This window comes from Dermochelys coriacea, chromosome 1, assembly GCF_009764565.3.
Source record: "Dermochelys coriacea isolate rDerCor1 chromosome 1, rDerCor1.pri.v4, whole genome shotgun sequence".
Lineage (NCBI taxonomy): Eukaryota > Metazoa > Chordata > Testudines > Dermochelyidae > Dermochelys > Dermochelys coriacea.
The window spans coordinates 210,580,727-210,600,647 of record NC_050068.2 but is presented as its reverse complement, the minus strand read 5'-3'; the positions used below and the strand labels follow the sequence as shown (position 1 = coordinate 210,600,647).

The following is a 19,921-nucleotide window of genomic DNA, read 5'->3' as shown; positions in this document are numbered from 1 at the left end:
ATTAGAGCATAAGCTTTCGTGAGCTACAGCTCACTTCATCGGATGCATTTGGTGGAAAAAACAGAGGAGAGATTTATATACACACACACACACACACACACACACACAGAGAACATGAAACAATGGGTTTATCATACACACTGTAAGGAGAGTGATCACTTAAGATAAGCCATCACCAACAGCAGGGGGGGGAAAGGAGGAAAACCTTTCATGGTGACAAGCAAGGTAGGCTAATTCCAGCAGTTAACAAGAATATCAGAGGAACAGTGGGGGGTGGGAGGGAGAAATAGCATGGGGAAATAGTTTTACTTTGTGTAATGACTGACTCATCCATTCCCAGTCTCTATTCAAGCCTAAATTAATTGTATCCAGTTTGCAAATTAATTCCAATTCAGCAGTCTCTCGTTGGAGTCTGTTTTTGAAGCTTTTTTGTTGAAGTATAGCCACTCTTAGGTCTGTGATCGAGTGACCAGAGAGATTGAAGTGTTCTCCAACTGGTTTTTGAATGTTATAATTCTTGACGTCTGATTTGTGTCCATTCATTCTTTTATGTAGAGACTGTCCAGTTTGGCCAATGTACATGGCAGAGGGGCATTGCTGGCACATATCACATTGGTAGATGTGCAGGTGAATGAGCCTCTGATAGTGTGGCTGATGTGATTAGGCCCTATGATGGTATCCCCTGAATAGATATGTGGACAGAGTTGGCAACGGGCTTTGTTGCAAGAATAGGTTCCTGGGTTAGTGGTTCTGTTGTGTGGTTGCTGGTGAGTATTTGCTTCAGATTGGGGGGCTGTCTGTAAGCAAGGACTGGTCTGTCTCCCAAGATCTGTGAGAGCGATGGCTCGTCCTTCAGGATAGGTTGTAGATCCTTGATGATGCGTTGGAGAGGTTTTAGTTGGGGGCTGAAGGTGATGGCTAGTGGCGTTCTGTTGTTTTCTTTGTTGGGCCTGTCCTGTAGTAGTGACTTCTGGGTACTCTTCTGGCTCTGTCAATCTGTTTCTTCACTTCAGCAGGTGGGTATTATAGTTGTAGGAATGCATGATAGAGATCTTGTAGGTGTTTGTCTCTGTCTGAGGGGTTATATCGTAGCGCTTGGCTGTAGACAATGGATCGAGTGGTATGATCTGGATGAAAGTTAGAGGCATGTAGGTAGGAATAGCGGTCAGTAGGTTTCCGATATAGGGTGGTGTTTATGTGACCATCGCTTATTAGCACCGTAGTGTCCAGGAAGTGGATCTCTTGTGTGGACTGGTCCAGGCTGAGGTTGATGGTGGGATGGAAATTGTTGAAATCATGGTGGAATTCCTCAAGAGCTTCTTTTCCATGGGTCCAGATGATGAAGATGTCATCAATGTAGCGCAAGTAGAGTAGGGGCATTAGGGGACGAGAGCTGAGGAAGCGTTGTTCTAAGTCAGCCATAAAAATGTTGGCATACTGTGGGGCTATGCGGGTACCCATCGCAGTGCAACTAAGTTCCTTTACATTTACAATTTGATACAGGCTCCTGCAGTAGCAGCCTAAGGCATGTTTGAACAAACACAGGGTAAATCTCTGCTATAGAACCTCTGCCAGCATAGCTAGAGTATCTTAGCTGTGTCATGGAACTATAGCCGATGCTGCCATAACTCTGTGGATATAAGCACATCACCTCCCCAAGCACGTGCCTAGGTCGATAAACCCTCTTCCCTTGACACGGCGGGGGTTAGCCTAGCTAGGTCAGCAGTAGGGGTTCTCTAGAGCCCTGCCTGACCCCTTAACTGCAGGGTCGACCAAGCCTGCAGCTTTTACGGCTGTCTGGCCCGATACCCTATTCTGGAATCGCTGTTGCACTCCAGATTCACACCTACCTTACTCCGAAACGAGTCAAACAACCCCCACTGCGCCAAGGGGCTTGGCTTGAGCCTCCCTTCTCGGCTGGGGGAAGAAGAGGGGAGGGGGAGACAAATCAGCCAATGGCGGGGTGGCAGGAGGAGAAGCTCCCGCCCAATCCCAGGGCGAGGGAGGAGCCAGGCTGAGCCTGCGTAGAGACACCGCTTCGCTGGGACCTTCCCAGGAAGTAGCCGCTGCGCACGTGGGTCCGGGAGGTGGGTGGCGGGGTTGCGGCTGCTGCTCTTGCCCTTGCCCGTGTCCACGCTCCCGGAGCCGGGGTTCGTGCAGGCGTCCCGGGCGTGGTAACTGGGGGTGAAAGCTCTAGCGGTGCTGGGGCCTTTGGGGGGGGGGGGGTGAAGCGGGGGAGCCACCCACAGGCTCCTTGTGCCTGAACTGGGAAAAACTCTGAGGCCGCTCGGGGTGAGGGTTTGGGGAAGTCCCTGAGCTAAGTGGTTTCTGGGAAGGCAGACTTGAGATCCCAGGACAGGGGGATGGGGTTTAACCGGAGACACCTTGGAACGGGGAGCGCGTTAGATCAGTGGATCTCAACCTTTGCAGACTACCCTGTCAGGAGGCTGGTTTGTCTTGCATACCCCCAAGTTTCACCTCTGGTTGAGAACCACCGTGTTAGAGAGACCGAGACGAGCAGTTGGAATAACTGCTGTCCTAAAAGAATCTCCCCCTGAGGTTGCCATGCCATATGACTAAATGTGTGTACGTGGGGTCTGTTCTGTTTTCTTTCATCTCATTCTCCTTCCTTCTCTTAACCTACAGGGTGAACAGTACTATGGGACGCAAACTTGATGTACTTAGGAAGCAGAAACGTGGTCCAGGGCGCAAAGCCCGCAAACAGAAGGGAGCAGAGGTAGAATTAGCCAAATTTCTTCCCCCAGGTAAGCGTCTTTGTTTCTGTATCCTTTTCTACGTTTTCTGCACACCCTTCCCCCACACAACCATATCTGTAAGGGCTTCTAAATAAGGACATCATCCTATTGTTTGTTCTCCTTCTGTTACCAGTTTCTTAATTTTCTGTCATCTTTATTTGTTTCTAGCTACTGATAACAGTGGAAACAAATTATCCAGTCATGCACGGAAAAGGTGAGTGTACAAATGCACAGATTAATTTCTCCTCTAGGGAGGGTAGAATCCAAGGCACTAGTTGCAATCTGGCACACCCAAGTCAGAGTGAGTTGTTAGGCTCTCTGATGTAAGAGGGTTTATATGTTCATTCATTCTTTGTTCGCTTTTCCATGTGTTTTCAGGGCTGCAAAGAGGCGAATGGGGTCAGGAAAAACCCAAGCTAGGAAAAATCTGCTTCAGCTAAAGAAGCAAACAGATGAGGGGAGGATGGATGGCACCAGTGCAGGTATGTGTTTAATGAGTTGACTTCAATCGTTTAAAAGCATTTTCCTAATGAAGACTTCCAGATGTAAGTTCTTAGCTCTGATTCTTCCCAGTATGTTTTAATGCCATTCTCCTCACTTTTATCCCCAGCTGTGAGCAGAGTAGAGTCTCGCATAGCTTAAGTCCTTTCAAGGAGTGGACATCTCTTTCTGCTGCCCCAGGCTGACCTCCAGGATGTTGTGTTTAAAACCCTAGCTACTAAAGATGCCCACATGAATTACACAGGACTAAGAAGTGCCTTGTAACCACCTCAACTTAATTTGGCTCAAATTAAGTTTTGTAAAACCTGGATTTTTAAAACTGCATCTCCTCAGTAACACTGGGAGCACATCAGACTTGTTTTCTGCTTTCTATGCTGGATCCCCGTAAAATACAGCTTCAAATGCAAAGGTCTCAGTCCTTGACCTCAGGGTGCACTATAAACCTGGGGTACGCTGAAGGATCTGGGAATTTTTGGGGACTAATCCAAAAGTGTAGAGAGGGATTTTCTCAGAATCCAAGAACCACATAATAATGAGGAGAATGAAGAGTTTGTATTTACGGCTGTGCCTAAGAGTATGTCTACGCTGCAGCTGCGAGTGAACCTCCCAGCCCAGGTAGACGGAGTAGTGCTAGCTTTGCTCACTCTTGCTTGCTAAAAATAGCAGTGTAAACATTGCAGCACAGGTGGTGGCTCAGGTTAGCCCCCCAAGTCGGAGCCTGCCCACCCTCCTGGGTCCGAGCTTGGGTGGTGGGTCTGAGTCGTTCTCCATGCTGCAGTGTGTACACTGCTATTTTTACTTGGGCCTAGGCTGGCAGGCACACTCCCAGCTGAAGTGTAGACATACCCTAAATGTTCCAACCAATATCACAACCTCATTGTGCTAAACGCTGTACAAACATAGTGAAAGGCACTCCCTGATTCAGAGATTACAATCTAAACAGATGAGATGAACAAAAAAATACTGTGACCCCCATTTTAAATCTTGAAAATTGAGACAGGTTAAGAGACAGACGGTCTATGGTGATGTCAGGAACTGAACCCAGACCTGCAGAGTCCCAATCCAGTGCTGCCTTCTACAAGACGATCCTTTCTTTAACCACTGTAAACCTCCCTATTTTCCACTACAAGTATAGGACCCGCTTCTGTGACCTGCCTTCCCTAATACAAACTCATACCACAACGTACATTTAAAAAAAAAAAGTTTTTTTCCCCCTTGGAGAAAGGAAGGAAGGGTTACTACATGTAACCAATGTTAGCTGCTCCACATAATGCATTCTGAAAGGTGCTCTCGTGTTATGCTGGGAGGTGTAGCATAAGAATCTAACTTGGAAATAAGCAAGAGAAATATCATAACAAATAGAATTTTTTAAAAATTCAGTATTAGACCTGCGAAAAAGGAGTGGGTATGATAAATCCCCATTGACTGTATGTGAGGAAACTGAAGTACAGAGAATTAACTGGCCCTTCTAGCTAGACATTAGAATGCAGAATTCCCAGCCCTCTTATTTTGCATTGAACAGGACAAGATGGTTTTGGGGGTGGCTACAAATCATTAACCTTTTCTTCTGCCTGCAGCTGCAGAGCAGCCATCACTACAGAAGGGAGGAAAACACAGGGGGCCAGGGGAAGGAGCCTCTCGGCACCCTCAGCTTGGGTGCAGTGATAGCCACTCACTTTCACTAACTCCAGCCAAGAGATCGCAGCCTGCTGCGGATAATGAAGAGGAGCATTTGGAGTCCAGTGAAAGTGAGGGAGATGGGGATGAAGATGCCTGGGAGAGCATGGAGGATGATGAGAGCAATGAGGAGATGATGGATGATTATGGAGCCTCATCTTCTGATGAAGAGGAGGTAGGAACTCCTGACTTTCATGTCACAGTAAACACTTGAGACTTCCCCAGCTGGGGGTATTGTGGGGTTCAGACACCAGGATCTTATCCCTGCAGATGGAGGAGGCCTGGGGTGGGTGGGGGGAATTGAAAGGCTTTATCCCCATGGGAGAGAAACCTCAAGAGTGGAGATGGGTCCAGGCATAGAATACTTCCTCCTGCCTTCACCTGCTGCTGGTCTTATGTGCTCTTGCATAGAGAGAGTGGGTTTTACAGGGGCAGGAATGGGGGTGGCAGGGAGTTGCCATCTGATGCCATAGTCTCATTAACTCTCCCATGACTCTCTTAGCTGCTGCCCATCGAACAAGCTGCCCGGAAGCAGAAGTCTGGCAGGTGAGGGTTTCAGGAGCTGAAGGCCAGCAGGTTCTCTCCTGGGCTGGGGTGAGGCTGTGCCTTCTATCTCCCCTCATTTCTAGCATGCCTAGATTCCAAAGCCAGAAGGGACCACTGTGGTCATCTAGTCTGACCCCATGTTAACACAGGCCATAAAACTTCTCCAAAATAATTCCGAGTGCATGTTTCTTAGACAAACATCCAGTCTTAATTTAAAAATTGCAAGTGGTGGAGAATCCACCATGACCCTTTCTAAATTGTTCCAGTGACTAATTATTCTCATCATTAAAATGTACTCCTTATTTCCAATCTAGATTTGTCTAGCTTCAACTTCTGGCCATTGGATTGTGTTATGCCTTTCTCTGCTGGGTTGAAGAACCCATTATTACATATTTGTTCCCCCTGTAGGTATTTATAGACTGTAATCAAGTCACCCCTTAACTGTCTCTTTGAGCCTATGTATTTAGCTTTAACAATCACTAGAAGGCAGGTTTTCTAATCCTTGCATCATCCTCATGGCTCTTCTCTGAACCATCTCCAATATATCACCATCCTTCTGGAAATGTGGACACCAGAACTGGACACTTCTCTGTGGTACTTCTCACGTTGCATGGAGGGAGGGAGAGGATGGGAGGTTCCCATGCTTAAATGCAAGCCCTTCCCTCTCTTGTGCTCAGGGAGGGTCTCGGTGAGGATGACAGTGAAGAAGAAGAAGAAGAGGAGCGGGTGAGCAGCCGAAGCAAGGAGCAGGAGGATGAGGAGGACACAGACCTGCAGCTCAATATGGAGATAGATGAGCAATTTGTGTTGCCCAGTGGTGAGGAGATCGAGAGAGAGAATATCCTTCCCTCTAATGTGTGTGTGGCGCACATAAGCTGAGCATCCACACTCTTGGCCAGAACCATGTTGGGTTGTACATGTGTGTTGCATAGCAGAGGTGTATTAGTTATGATAGGCTGCACTAGTGTATCATGGGAGCCATACCACCTGCATGTGTTAGATCATGCTTGTGTTATTTGGGGGAGGGGAGAATCTAGCACACTCCAACATAACAGCAGAGGCATTTGTGACACCATATGTGTAGCTTAAAACTCATGCACTAGAGGCATCTGTGCATTGCATGTCATGGTATGCACACAGTATTCACATTTGAGCAATGTCCAGGGTCATGTGACTCTCTTTTCTTGATTCCTTAACTGCCTCATTACCTGCTGAGCCGCCTGACCTGCACCTCATTCATCAGCGTATCAAGGACAACGTGGAGGTGCTGCAGGACTTCAGGGTGAAGCGGGAGGCAGGGCGCGCCAGACAGGAGTACCTCGCATTGCTACGCCAGGACCTTGCTGCCTACTATTCCTACAGTGACTTCTTGCTTAAGAAGCTCATGGAGCTCTTCCCTCTCGCTGAGGTATGAACCCCGCACAGGTCCAGGTATGCTTCTGGATTCACCCAGCCTACATCCGCACTGACTGGTGTTCATCTGTCTGCCCACTCAGTTCCCAGATATGGGCCTGAGTTCCTTGCCACCTTCCCCTGTTCTTTCTCTCCTTCCTCCCCTGGAGAATAGCTACAATACCTGTATTTAAGAAAGGGGGAAGAAAGTGACCTGTGCGATTACAGACCTTGTAGTCTGACCTCAGAAGCATGCAGGGCTTCCGAGCAAATTGTGAAGAAAAGAATAATTTAAACTTATGGTGGTAAATGGTCAAAAGGCTATAATGCAACATGGGTTTTGCAAAGGCCAGACTAACCCGATTTTCCTTCTTTGAAAAGGTAACTGATTGTTTCCTTTTTTAAGATAAGGAAAGTGCAGTAGATCTAATATACCTGGGCTTCAGTAAAGCATTTGACATGGGACATTGTTAATTAAATTAGGAAAGATGAGGATCGGTCCAGGCATTGTTAGGTGGATAAGGAACTGGCTAAAGCGGAGAAGGCAACAAGTTGTGCTGAAAGGTGAACTATCAGACTGGAGGGGGGTTTCTGGTGGAGTTCCTCAAGGATTGGTTTTGGGACCTCTCATATTTTAATATTTTTATTAATGACTTTGGCACAAAAAAATAAAGTAATGAAATTTGCTTCTGATAAAGTTGGGAGACATGGTCAATACAGGGGCATGGGCAATATTATACAGAAACAGGATGATCTTAAAAACCGGAGTAACAGAAATGGGATGAAATTTAATTGTACAAAGTGCAAGTTCACCTGCGCATCTACCAATGTGATATATGCCATCATGTGCCTGCAATGCCCCACTGGTCAAACTGGATAGTCTTTACGTAAAAGAATAAACTGACACAAATCGGACGTCAAGAATTATAACATTCAAAAACCAGTCGGAGAACACTTCAGTCTCTCTGGTCACTCGATTACAGACCTAAGAGTGGCTATTCTTAAACAAAAAAAACTTCAAAAACAGACTCTCTAACGAGAAACTGCTGAATTGGAATTAATGTGCAAACTGGACACAATTGACTTAGGCTTGAATAGAGACTGGGAGTGGATGGGTCATTACACAAAGTAAAACTATTTCCCCATATTATTCCCCCACCCCCCACTGTTCCTCAGACGTTCTTGTCAACTGCTGGAAATGGCCCACCTTGATTATCACTACAAAAGGTTTTCTTCCCACCCTCCCCCCTCCTTGCTGGTAATAGCTCATCTTAAGTGATCACTCTCCTTACAGTGTGTATGATAACACCCATTGTTTCATGTTCTCTGTTTATAAATCTCCCCACTGTATTTTCCACTGAATGCATCCGATGAAGTGAGCTGTAGCTCACGAAAGCTTGTGCTCAAATAAATTTGTTAGTCTCCAAGGTGCCACAGGTACTCCTTTTCTTCATGCACATAGGGTCTAATAAGAATTTCTGCTATAAACTGGGTGCTCATCAGTTGGAAGCAACAGAGGAGAGAGACTGGGTGTGTGGGTTGATCACAGGTAACTGAGCCACCAACATGATGTGGCTGTGAAAAAGGCAAGGATGTGAGGCGAGGCATTTCCAGTAAAGATAGAGAAGTATTAATGCTATTATACAAGGCACTAGTGAGACCTCATTTGGAATGTTGTGTACAGTTCTGGTCACCCATGTTCAAAAACGATGAATTTAAACAGGGAATGGAGGGCCTATCTTATGAGAGGAAACTGGAAGAGTTTGGCTTGTTAGCAAAACAAAGGCTGAGGGGATGTGATTGTGCTATACACATACATAGAGGGTAGACACCAGGGAGGGTGAAGAGCTATTTAAGTTAAAGGACAATGTTGGTACAAAAACAAGTGAATATAAACTGGCTATGAACAAATTCAAGCTGGAGATTAGAAGGAGGTTTCTAACTATCAACGGAGTGAGGTTCTGAAACAGATTCTAGAAGTTATGGGGGAAAACGAGAGTTTGACAAATTTATCAATGGAATTATATGGCGGGGTGCAGGTCTCAACAGTCCTGGGGTTCCTTCTGGTTCATGTGAGACGTTTCTAAAATCTCACGCTTCAGGATTTCAGCTGGTCACCTGCAGGGGTCAGGAAGCGACACCCTCCCTGGCAACGTATTCTGTTTTGTTTAGTTTTTTTTTTCCTCCTCCCTCTGATGCATAAGAGATGGCCACAGCTGGAGAAGGGGCAGTGGAGAAGGTGGGCCAAGGCTCGGAAGTGGCATTGATCATTGTCTCTCTGGTGCTTGGCTGGCTGGTTCTTGCTACATGCTTAGGGTCTAACTGATCACCTTATGTGAGTTTGGGAAGGAATTTTTCCCCAGGTCAGATTAGCAGTGACTTAGGGGGAGGGAGGGTGGGTTTGTCGTCTTCTGCAGCATGTGAATGCGGGTCATTTGCCAGAATTATCTGGGTATATCTCCTTTAATTGCTTCTCTGCCACTGCACAGGCCTTGGGCAGTGGTGCATCTTGGTTCATCCTGTTCTCTGCCTGTAGCACACAAGTCTAGTCTCCTGACAGCTGTAATACTTTGCTGTAGTTTTGGTTGTTGGGCGTAGCATGCAAGTAGTGGGAGGGATTGGTGGCCTGTGATGTACAGAAAGACAGACTAGGTGATTTGGTGGTGCCTTCTGGCCCTAAACTCTGACTCTATCTCTAGCTGGTCAACTTCTTAGAATCTAATGAGGTTCCTCGCCCCATGACGCTTCGTACCAATACACTGAAAACACGGCGACGAGACCTGGCACAGGTGAGCAAAGGATCATGCTCCCTCAACTTCTGTCCCAGTTATGGAGCAAAGATCTCACCCCTCTGTCTTCATCCTTCAGGCTCTAATTAATCGTGGTGTGAATCTAGACCCCTTGGGGAAGTGGTCGAAAACTGGGCTTGTTGTCTACGACTCCTCTGTGCCCATCGGTGAGAAACTGACCCTCCCTTCACAGGGCTGAGCTGACTGACTCATTTTTTTGGCTGCTTCTCCTGTTCTCATGTCTCTGTTCTTCAACCCCCACCCCAAGGTGCCACCCCTGAGTATCTGGCTGGACACTACATGCTACAAGGAGCTTCTAGCCTTCTCCCTGTCATGGCTCTGGCCCCCCAAGAGAATGAACGTATCCTGGACATGTGCTGTGCCCCAGGAGGCAAGACCAGCTACATAGGTACCTGACTGGAGAGGTGCGGGGGATGAGGGAGAGACCAAAACTACGGAGTTTGGGAGGAGAGCCTGGGGAAAAGAGGTCTATGGGGACACCTGGGGGCAGGGAAATAGGGGGAGCTGGGGGATGGGTTGCCTGGTAGGAGGGAGAGGCAATGTGGGATCCACTGGGGAAGGAGGGGATTTTACTTCTGCTGCTGATTGGGAGGGGCGGGGGCTGCACATTAGCTCTGGGTCTTGATGTAACCTTCATCCCCTGGCAGCTCAGCTGATGAAGAACACAGGCGTGATCCTGGCCAATGACAGCAGTGCTGAACGGCTGCGCAGTGTGGTGGGGAACCTGCACCGTCTGGGAGTCACCAATGCTGTCTTGAGCCACTGCGATGGACGCCAGTTCCCCAAGGTACGTAGCTGCTGGGTAGTTTCATGCTTGCTGTGTCCGTCACAAGGCTTCATGGAATCCAGCTGTGCTCTCCTTGACTGTGTGCAGCGGGTGGGTGATTCTCACAAGAAAGGAATGCACATGGGGTGGGGGAGAAGGCAATGGGACATCTCTCTGCCCCCCATTTCTCCTTTTCTGTTGTCTTGTTGTCCTGTCAACGGAATTGAGGCCAAGACCTCTGTCTCTCCATCCACCTCTAGGTGCTGGGTGGGTTTGACCGTGTCCTCCTTGATGCTCCCTGCAGTGGCACAGGTGTCATCTCCAAGGACCCTGCTGTCAAAACCAACAAGGTGAGCAGCCTGGGCAGAGGCAGCTCAGGAAAAGGTGGGAAGGAGCTTGGGTGATTTGTGGTGCAGTGCAGGGGTTCTCAATCTTTTTCCTTCTGAGGCCCCCCGCAACATGCTATAAAAAATTCCATTGCCCACCTGTGCAACAACAATTCTGTCAGTAGATTAAAAGCCAGAAGCAGGCTGGTGTTAGGGGGTAGCAAGGAGAACTATTGCCCAGAGCCCCACACCACAAGGGACCCCCCACCAAACTAAGCTGGTTGGGCTTTTGCTTCTGCCCGAGGAGGAAGGGCTCAGGCTTCGGCTTTCTGCCCTGGGCCCCAGTGAATTTAACACTGGCCCTGATCTCTTGTTTATTTTGGCGGACCCCCTGAAACCTGCTTGTGCCCCCGCCCAAGGGCCCCTGGTTGAGAACTGCTGGCATAGGGTACAGAGTGAGATGTGAACTTGCCTGCAGGCCATGAAAGAGCAGGGCTTCTGGACTCTTGTCTTTGCACCAAGATGTCTGGACCAGAGAAACCTGAAGAAATTGACCTGTCTCCCTCACACACACTGTTCTGGGACCAGATTTAGGGGTAGAAGCCCAGCTGAGTCGTGCTACCTCACAGCCGGTGGCTCTTGCTCTCATCACATCTCCATTCACAGCAGGCACAGAGGGTGCAGTGTGCTAGGCCAGGGGAAAGCGTGGATCAGCATGGCTCAAGTGTTCTAACCCCCTCTGTGTCTCTCAGGATGAGAGGGATGTCCTTCGTTGTGCTCATCTGCAGAAGGAGCTGATTCTCAGTGCTATTGACTCAGTCAATGCTGCCTCGGAGACGGGGGGCTACATAGTGTACTGTACGTGCTCCATCATGGTGAGTTCCCTTTGGGTGCCAGGCAGTTGGCCCATGTGCTGGGGGAGCTCTCATTTGAAGAGTCTTCACGGAGTCTGTCTCTAATTCTTGGTCTCTGGCAGGTGGAAGAGAATGAGTGGGTTGTGGATTATGCCCTGAAGAAACGCAATGTTCGCTTGGTGCCCACAGGGCTGGACTTTGGCAAGGAAGGATTCACCAGGTGTGTTAAGTCTCTGGGGCTGTGGGGAGGAGGGAAGCTTGCTCTGTTTTTAACCCTCAGACTTCAATGGGGAAACTAATATTTCCTCTCTTCTCTCTCCCCTCAGGTTCAAGGACCGTCGCTTCCACCCATCCCTCAAATCCACGCGGCGTTTCTACCCTCACACCCACAACATGGATGGGTTCTTCATCGCCAAGCTCAAGAAATTTTCTAATGTCATCCCCAAAATGCAGAAAGGTAACTGAACTCCAGAGCTGCACTATGCTACCTTGCTCATGTACCATGCTGGCTGGTTTGGAGCAGCAGAGAGCTTGCCATCCAGGCAGCACTGTTTGCTCACCACAGCATCTTCTGTGCCTTCCTCTCTGACTCGTTTCCTCTTCTAGATGAGTCTACTGTGGAAACAGCAAGTCCAGCGTCTGCTCCAGAAGTAGCTACAGAGCCACAGCTTAAAAGGAAGAAACTTGAGAGATTGAAAGTCACCACAGGGCAGAAGAAGCAGCAGCAGCCCCCTTCAAAGGGAGGTTCTGTGCAAAGGTATAAGAGGCCCTCTCTCCAGCGTCTAGGAGCTCAGCCACCTGCCAGGAAGCAGCACAGAGTGCACCGGAATGGACAATAAAAGGGACTGCCTCTCTGGGCTTTGGTCTCTGATTCCATGAGAGTTGCAGGGATGAGGCATTCTCCTTGAAGGCTGAAGGTCAGGGACTCTCCAGATTCCACCCATGTAGGGTTGTTTTTCATCATCTTGTGCAGATGATTGCTTTAGCAGTGAGTGTCTGGGACAACTATTGCCCCTATAAAGGAAGCATTTTTTGGACTGTCTTCCCTTTATTCTTGCAGCCCAGTGTACTTCCCCCAGCATGGAGTTGGGGTGCTGGATTGATGGATCCTAATTCATTAAAGATTTTATACTTTGATCAAATTCTCTCTCTCTCTTCTCCCCCCCTCCCCTCCCCTGCATGTCTAAGGCAGGAATTTATTTTAGTGCATTGTAACTGGACCCTACAGTAAATGTTCAGCTGTAGCCACTTGTTCTTGTGCTGCACTGTGGCCTCTCCCTCTGAACTTGGCTTTCATTGTTCTGTCCTCCCATCACTCTTCCTCACTGCCTCTTTGCTTTCTGTCCTGCCCTTATTCTGACCTTCCCGTTTCCCAGTCTTCTGTTGCCCACTCCAGTCACTTCACCCCTCCTTTCCCAAACCCTTTCCTTGCGCCCCTTTCTTTCTCTCCTGGGCTAGTAATGGGGACTGCCGTACAACTTGGTTCATTTGCCTCTTCACCCACCCTCTGGCTGTTGTGGCCCAGTAAGTGGGGCTAGTAAAGGATGGAAGGGAATTGCTTCTTCTGGAAGGCTACTAACCTTCGTACAAATCCCGGCAACTGCCCTATGCCTAGTACATATCAGCCCAGCTTCCTGTGCTCTGGAATCCCTTTCTGCGAGTAGCCCTGCAAATGAGCTCATGCCTGAAGAGGGGAAAGTAGCCAGTTTTTCCCAGTCACAGTAGTGAGCAGGTCTTGTGTTGGAGGCAATTTTACTAGTAAACTTTCTTCCTCTGCATAGATAAGGCTGCCCAGCCCCCTCTCCTAAATATCTGATGTAAAGTCTTCTTCCTGCATGAGCCTAGTGTACAGGAGCCCTAAGCTTAATTCTCATTGCCACTGTTGCCTTGCTGTGCAGCTTTCGGTGAGTTCCTGCCCTGATTCTCCTTCTCTAACCTTTGGTCAGTCCCTCCCACTAGCCTAACGGTGGGTGATGAAATCAAATTGATCCATGTCTGAAGTGTCCCCCTCCCCTTCCCCACATACTGAGCTTTAAACTTTAAGTCTTCCTTTAGTGCCCTGTGGGATCATCCTCTAGGGCTCCTAATCCCTAGCACCTTAAGCAGGGGGGTTCCAGGACCTTCCTTTGGGGAGATGACCCATTCCCCAAAATAATACACCCCCTCAACAGTGGTAATTGGGTCATGAGTTCCAGCTTGAGCTCTCCTGGGTTAGGTCCTAGCTACAGTCAGGCCTGTCTGGATGGCAGGTTTCTGCTGAAGTAGAACAAGATTTTTAGCTCAAACCTTGGCTCTCGCCTTTTGGTTCCTGAATCTTTCTATGTCATAGAGTTGCCTTGGGGGATTCAGTGCCACTGCAGTGAGGAATTCAGCTAAATGTCTAAATCCTGGTCTACACTACACACTCATGTTGGTATAACTATGTCACTGATGGGAGGTGAAAAATCCACATCTCTGAGTGATGAAGTTATACCCTCCTGGCGTAGGGGACCTAACTCCCAGTTTCTCCTATCGACATAGGTACTGCCTCTTGGAGGTGGAGTCCTATGCCAAGGGGAGAAGCTCTCCCACCCATGTGGGTAGCATCTTTGCTAAGCACTATACTTGTGCACCTGCAGTGCTGTATGTGTAGACAAGCCCTCAGCACCAGGGCCTGTGAATCGCCTCACCTGGTTTAGGTGCAGAAATCTCCTCCAGGATACTCCTCTTTATCCTTCAGGTGGGCACTTCCCTCCCCCCACCCCCATAAAGGTCTGAGTTACAAGTTTACAAGTGATTCTAAGCATTTGCCTGCTTGTGTCCTTTTCATGTGTGAGGTTCCTAAAGGATCTTCTGTGCACTGATGGAGCCTCAGACTCTCCTGGCAAGATTAGAGAGGGCGATGGTCTTGCCCAAGGTCACAGTTCAGTATAGGATCCAACATTTCTGAGGCCCAGCCTGCTCTGAATTAACCCAGTAGAACTCTATTCCCTTAAAGAGCTGGGAGTAAAATGCAGATGTCCTGACTCCACCATGTAACTGAGCTTCTGCCTGCCCAGCTAATTACTGAATTATCTCCCCTCCCAGACTCAAATGTGTGCATGCATTTGCCAGCAGTTTGTGCTATTGTCACACATATGATTAAACCTGACAGTTATGAATCCCTTGGCTGTGACTCTGGTTCCTCTTAGAATGTTCAACAACAGAATGAGGTGAGATTGAGTGAAGGGAAAAGGAGCTGAGGAGACCAAAATAGCCACTAAATCTAGTAGAGGATGACTTCCAGATCTCTTGTATAAACTGCTTGAAGGCCAAGATTGGTTTAGGGAAGCAATTTCTTGACACCTTAATTATTTCTTGGAACAGCTAGTGCTCAAACATTCGAGGGACGACGCAGTTAAAATTTAAGTGACATACAGGGGTTTGTTCAAGGAGTAGCTATAGTTGAACCACTAAGTAATAGTGACCGCATTATCGATGAGATTTAACATTCCCAGGGGAGGAAAGATCCCAAAGTGAGGCATGGTGATATGGCACTGTAGAAAGGGAGATTTTAATAAAATGAAGCTAGTCAAAAAGGCTCTACCATCAAATGTACAAATGAAATCCTTAGGTTAAGCAGAGAGGCTACCTAAGCAGCTACCATAAATAGGGCCATCCCTAAATAAGGCAGGATGGCTAAAGAGCAAGGGTCAAAGGTTTATTGAGCCAACCAGGCATCCTTCCAAAAATGGAAATCCAAGCCCTGGAAACCAGCAGAAAGCTGGAACTGCAGCAGGTAGAAGGAAAGTACAAATAGCCCAACCCCTCACCAGTGGAGAACATTTTTCAGTGTACATTAAGCAGGGAGACAGCCAGGGAATGGGGGGATATGCTGGCCTATCAAGAAATACACAGATTAAGGATTCACAGTAGCAGCCGTGTTAGTCTGTATTCGCAAAAAGAAAAGGAGTACTTGTGGCACCTTACAAACTAACTGATTTACAGACTAACAAATTTATTAGAGCATAAGCTTTCGTGAGCTACAGCTCACTTCATCGGATGCATTTGGTGGAAAAAACAGGAGAGATTTATATACACACACACACACAGAGAACATGAAACAATGGGTTTATCATACACACTGTAAGGAGAGTGATCACTTAAGATAAGCCATCACCAACAGCAGGGGGGGGAAGGAGGAAAACCTTTCATGGTGACAAGCAGGTAGGCTAATTCCAGCAGTTAACAAGAATATCAGAGGAACAGTGGGGGGTGGGGTGGGAGGGAGAAATACCATGGGGAAATAGTTTTACTTTGTGTAATGACTCATCCATTCCCAGTCTCTATTCAAGCCCAAGTTAATTGTATCTAGTTTGCAAATTAATTCCAATTCAGCAGTCTCTCGTTGGAGTCTGTTTTTGAAGCTTTTTTGTTGAAGTATAGCCACTCTTAGGTCTGTGATCGAGTGACCAGAGAGATTGAAGTGTTCTCCAACTGGTTTTTGAATGTTATAATTCTTGACGTCTGATTTGTGTCCATTTATTCTTTTACGTAGAGACTGTCCAGTTTGGCCAATGTACATGGCAGAGGGGCATTGCTGGCACATGATGGCATATATCACATTGGTAGATGCGCAGGTGAACGAGCCTCTGATAGTGTGGCTGATGTGATTAGGCCCTATGATGGTATCCCCTGAATAGATATGTGGACAGAGTTGGCAACGGGCTTTGTTGCAAGGATAGGTTCCTGGGTTAGTGGTTCTGTTGTGTGGTGTGTGGTTGCTGGTGAGTATTTGCTTCAGATTGGGGGGCTGTCTGTAAGCAAGGACTGGTCTGTCTCCCAAGATCTGAGAGAGCGATGGCTCGTCCTTCAGGATAGGTTGTAGATCCTTGATGATGCGTTGGAGAGGTTTTAGTTGGGGGCTGAAGGTGATGGCTAGTGGCGTTCTGTTGTTTTCTTTGTTGGGCCTGTCCTGTAGTAGGTGACTTCTGGGTACTCTTCTGGCTCTGTCAATCCGTTTCTTCACTTCAGCAGGTGGGTATTGTAGTTGTAGGAATGCATGATAGAGATCTTGTAGGTGTTTGTCTCTGTCTGAGAGGTTGGAGCAAATGCGGTTATATCGTAGCGCTTGGCTGTAGACAATGGATCGAGTGGTATGATCTGGATGAAAGCTAGAGGCATGTAGGTAGGAATAGCGGTCAGTAGGTTTCCGATATAGGGTGGTGTTTATGTGACCATCGCTTATTAGCACCGTAGTGTCCAGGAAGTGGATCTCTTGTGTGGACTGGTCCAGGCTGAGGTTGATGGTGGGATGGAAATTGTTGAAATCATGGTGGAATTCCTCAAGAGCTTCTTTTCCATGGGTCCAGATGATGAAGATGTCATCAATGTAGCGCAAGTAGAGTAGGGGCATTAGGGAACGAGAGCTGAGGAAGCGTTGTTCTAAGTCAGCCATAAAAATGTTGGCATACTGTGGGGCCATGCGGGTACCCATCGCAGTGCCGCTGATTTGAAGGTATACATTGTCACCAAATGTGAAATAGTTATGGGTCAGGACAAAGTCACAAAGTTCTGCCACCACGTTAGCCGTGACAGTATCGGGGATACTGTTCCTGACGGCTGTAGTCCATCTTTGTGTGGAATGTTGGTGTAGAGGGCTTCTACATCCATAGTGGCTAGGATGGTGTTTTTAGGAAGATCACCAATGGACTGTAGTTTCCTCAGGAAATCGGTGGTGTCTCGAAGATAGCTGGGAGTGCTCCTTCCCCCCCCTGCTGTTGGTGATGGCTTATCTTAAGTGATCACCCTCCTTACAGTGTGTATGATAAACCCATTGTTTCATGTTCTCTGTGTGTGTGTATATAAATCTCTCCTCTGTTTTTTCCACCAAATGCATCCGATGAAGTGAGCTGTAGCTCACGAAAGCTTATGCTCTAATAAATTTGTTAGTCTCTAAGGTGCCACAAGTACTCCTTTTCTTTTTACAGATTAAGGAATGTCAAGATGGCCCTGCCTGGAGTGCCCTCCTGCAGTAGACCACAGCACTCTGTTTCCTTCAGAGTCCCCAGGAATAGTCCAAACATTCTTTCTGAGTACAAATAGTCCTGAGGAGTTATTACAACAGCCACCCCCATGCATGTAAACCATAGCCCAAGTCTCATAGCTGTAGTTCAGAGAACACATTGCATAGAGTCCCAGCATGCCCCTGCTCTCTAGTGCAGCTTGTGTCCCTCCCTATACCTCAGCCCCAGGCTTCCGCCCTCTTTGGCTCAAATAGCCTGCAAGCATGTCCCTCTGCTGCTCTTCACCTTTAGCCATCTTGCATGTTCTCTGGCCATGACTCTCAGCTGAGGAAGGCCAGCCAGCCCTTTCACTGGCTTCCTAAGCTTCAGCCCTTTTCAGCCTCCCGCCACTGATTTTCACTCTTGAAAGGCAGCAGGCTAGCCCCTCTCCTGGCTTCCTGAGAAATCCCCCCTTTCCCTAGGAGGGCTTGTAGAGAACTCTGCAGCTTTCCACAGAGACTGCCAGCCCTAGTTCACCAGGTCTCCCTCCTCCTAGGTTCTCCCTGCTCTTTTAATTGTACCTGTTCTGCCTGGCACAGGGGCGGTGGACCTGCGTCATTTACAGGGGCCAGCCATGCTATGACGAGGACACTGTGGAGATGCATATAATTTCTTTGGCTCAGTCTTTACCACAGAGGAAGTTGCGAGATCTGCTGTTTTGCGGTAATAACCCTGAGGCTCTGTCAAAAATTAAAGTTGCAAAAGAAAAGATGCTGGAGCAAACTGAAAAATTAACAAGCAACTAGTTAACTGGAGTGGATGATAGGGTAAAAGAATATTGTTCAGGCTGCAAAGTCAGGAATACATAAGTTAGGAAGTGCCATAATTAAGGTTGCCTGCTTGATTTTAATTCGCATGCCCCCTCTTGCCCCCCCCCCCACTTAGGCAGATGCATTATGGTGCATTAATTATGTGATCACATGCTATTATTTCTATAGGATCCCTTGCCTCATTCAGTGCACGTGATGGACCTGTTCAGTGTGGTGAAGGAGACTGCTGTTTGTAGGACCCCATGTCTTATTTGTTGCAGAAATTAGGTGTGTGAAGAAGGCAAAGGATTGCAGGAAGAGAAAGGATGGTCTCATGGCAGCTGAATACTGCCCTGGAGAATTCTATTCTTGCCTCTGTGTGATGCTGGGCAAGTCACAGCAACCAGACTTTTCACAGCTGGCTACTAATTGTGTGCTCCTCACTTTCTGGGTCTCATTTGCAGAAGTGCTGGACTTTGAACAGTGTAGCCCTAAGTACTCTGAAAAATCAGGTTCTAGGTGTCTCAAATTGGGTACCTAAACTTAGTGGGCATTTCTGATCTTAAACTCTGTGCCTTAGTCTCCTGTCTGTAAAAGGGGGATAAAACCCCTTCATTTCACAGGGCTGTTGTAAAGTTTGCGAAGCCTTTGGATATTATAGTGATGAGAGCTGCAGAAAAGCCCATGAGGAAATAAATAATTTTTGTCTTCAGAGCAGGGTTTGAACAGTGTGCAGTGAATGAGGCCTGGGCCTGTACATTGAGTAACATGGAGTAAAATAAAATATATAATAGCTGCTCATTTAGCGAGCACCCTCCATGCTGTGCACTGAATGAGACGGGGGTCCTGTGGGGGGAAAAAAAAGCATGTGATCATGTCATTGAAGACTGAATCTCCAGTTTTCAGGTGGGGAAACTGAGGCACGGGGATTAAGTGACTTGCCCAAGGTCACCCAGCAAGTCAGTGGCAGAGCTGGGTATAGACCCCCCCCCCCAGTTCCTCTGAGTCCCAGTATAGTAAAGGGAGTAGTCATAAAGGTAAGACTCAACAGGGGAGTTAAACAGCCGTTTTGGGGTGGGAGGTGAAAAGCCGCGGTAACAGCACATCTGACGGAGAGGGTTCTAGCCCACGAAAGCTTATGCCCAAATAAATATTAGTCTCTAAGGTGCCACAAGGACTCCTCGTTGGTTTTGCTGATACGGACTAACAGGGCTGCCCCTCTGAAACCCAGCCCCAGCACGTCGTTGCCTAGACAAAACCGCAGCTCATCATCTGCCGAGCCATCATGAGCTGGCGACTCTCGGTAGGCAGCATGGGCGGGCGAGCCACGTCCAGAGGGATTTGAAAGTGGATAAGCTTTGAGGGGGAGGTCCCCCTATATTTCAGGGGCAGCAGAGGAGAAAGCACCCAGGGCTTGTAGGAGAATCAAGGCTTTGGCGGGCGAGAAGGCAGGGGCCGGACGTCTCCATAAGGGGGTTTCAAAGAGGATGGCTCTAGACTGTTCTCAATGGTAGCAGATGA

General features: G+C 47.9%; 1 protein-coding gene and 1 long non-coding RNA gene across 7 annotated transcripts; one reads left to right on the top strand and one right to left on the bottom strand.

Moving 5' to 3' along the window:
• The first annotated feature begins 1,896 nt into the window (after window positions 1-1,896).
• On the top strand, window positions 1,897-12,765 carry NOP2 (NOP2 nucleolar protein). 6 transcript variants are annotated; one of them, XM_038380232.2, is made up of 17 exons: window positions 1,897-2,074; window positions 2,647-2,765; window positions 2,925-2,970; window positions 3,135-3,238; window positions 4,835-5,109; window positions 5,437-5,480; window positions 6,158-6,318; window positions 6,689-6,888; window positions 9,572-9,661; window positions 9,741-9,828; window positions 9,930-10,070; window positions 10,330-10,469; window positions 10,709-10,798; window positions 11,527-11,649; window positions 11,751-11,848; window positions 11,955-12,085; window positions 12,235-12,765. In XM_038380232.2, exons 2-17 carry the CDS (start codon window positions 2,660-2,662, stop codon window positions 12,465-12,467), a joined length of 2,070 nt encoding a protein of 689 aa, XP_038236160.1. In that variant the 5' UTR covers window positions 1,897-2,074; window positions 2,647-2,659; the 3' UTR covers window positions 12,468-12,765. The 6 variants fall into 6 exon arrangements, with proteins under 6 accessions (XP_038236160.1, XP_038236150.1, XP_038236141.1 ...); XM_038380222.2 differs by having other exon boundaries at window positions 1,964-2,087; XM_038380213.2 differs by having other exon boundaries at window positions 2,008-2,150.
• On the bottom strand, window positions 8,211-19,628 carry LOC122457297. Its single transcript, XR_006276783.1, has 3 exons — window positions 19,531-19,628; window positions 12,192-12,196; window positions 8,211-8,258 (listed from the first exon to the last, which is right to left on the bottom strand). It is a non-coding gene; the product is annotated as an uncharacterized LOC122457297 (long non-coding RNA).
• Between the last annotated feature and the right edge of the window lie 293 nt (window positions 19,629-19,921).

Coding starts and splice junctions, on each gene's coding strand:
- NOP2 (XM_038380232.2), top strand. CDS start 2,660: ATGGGACGCAAACTTGATGTACTTAGGAAGCAGAAACGTGGTCCAGGG. Junction 5,481..6,157: donor CGGAAGCAGAAGTCTGGCAG/GTGAGGGTTTCA, acceptor TCTTGTGCTCAG/GGAGGGTCTCGGTGAGGATG. Junction 11,849..11,954: donor GGCAAGGAAGGATTCACCAG/GTGTGTTAAGTC, acceptor CTCTCCCCTCAG/GTTCAAGGACCGTCGCTTCC.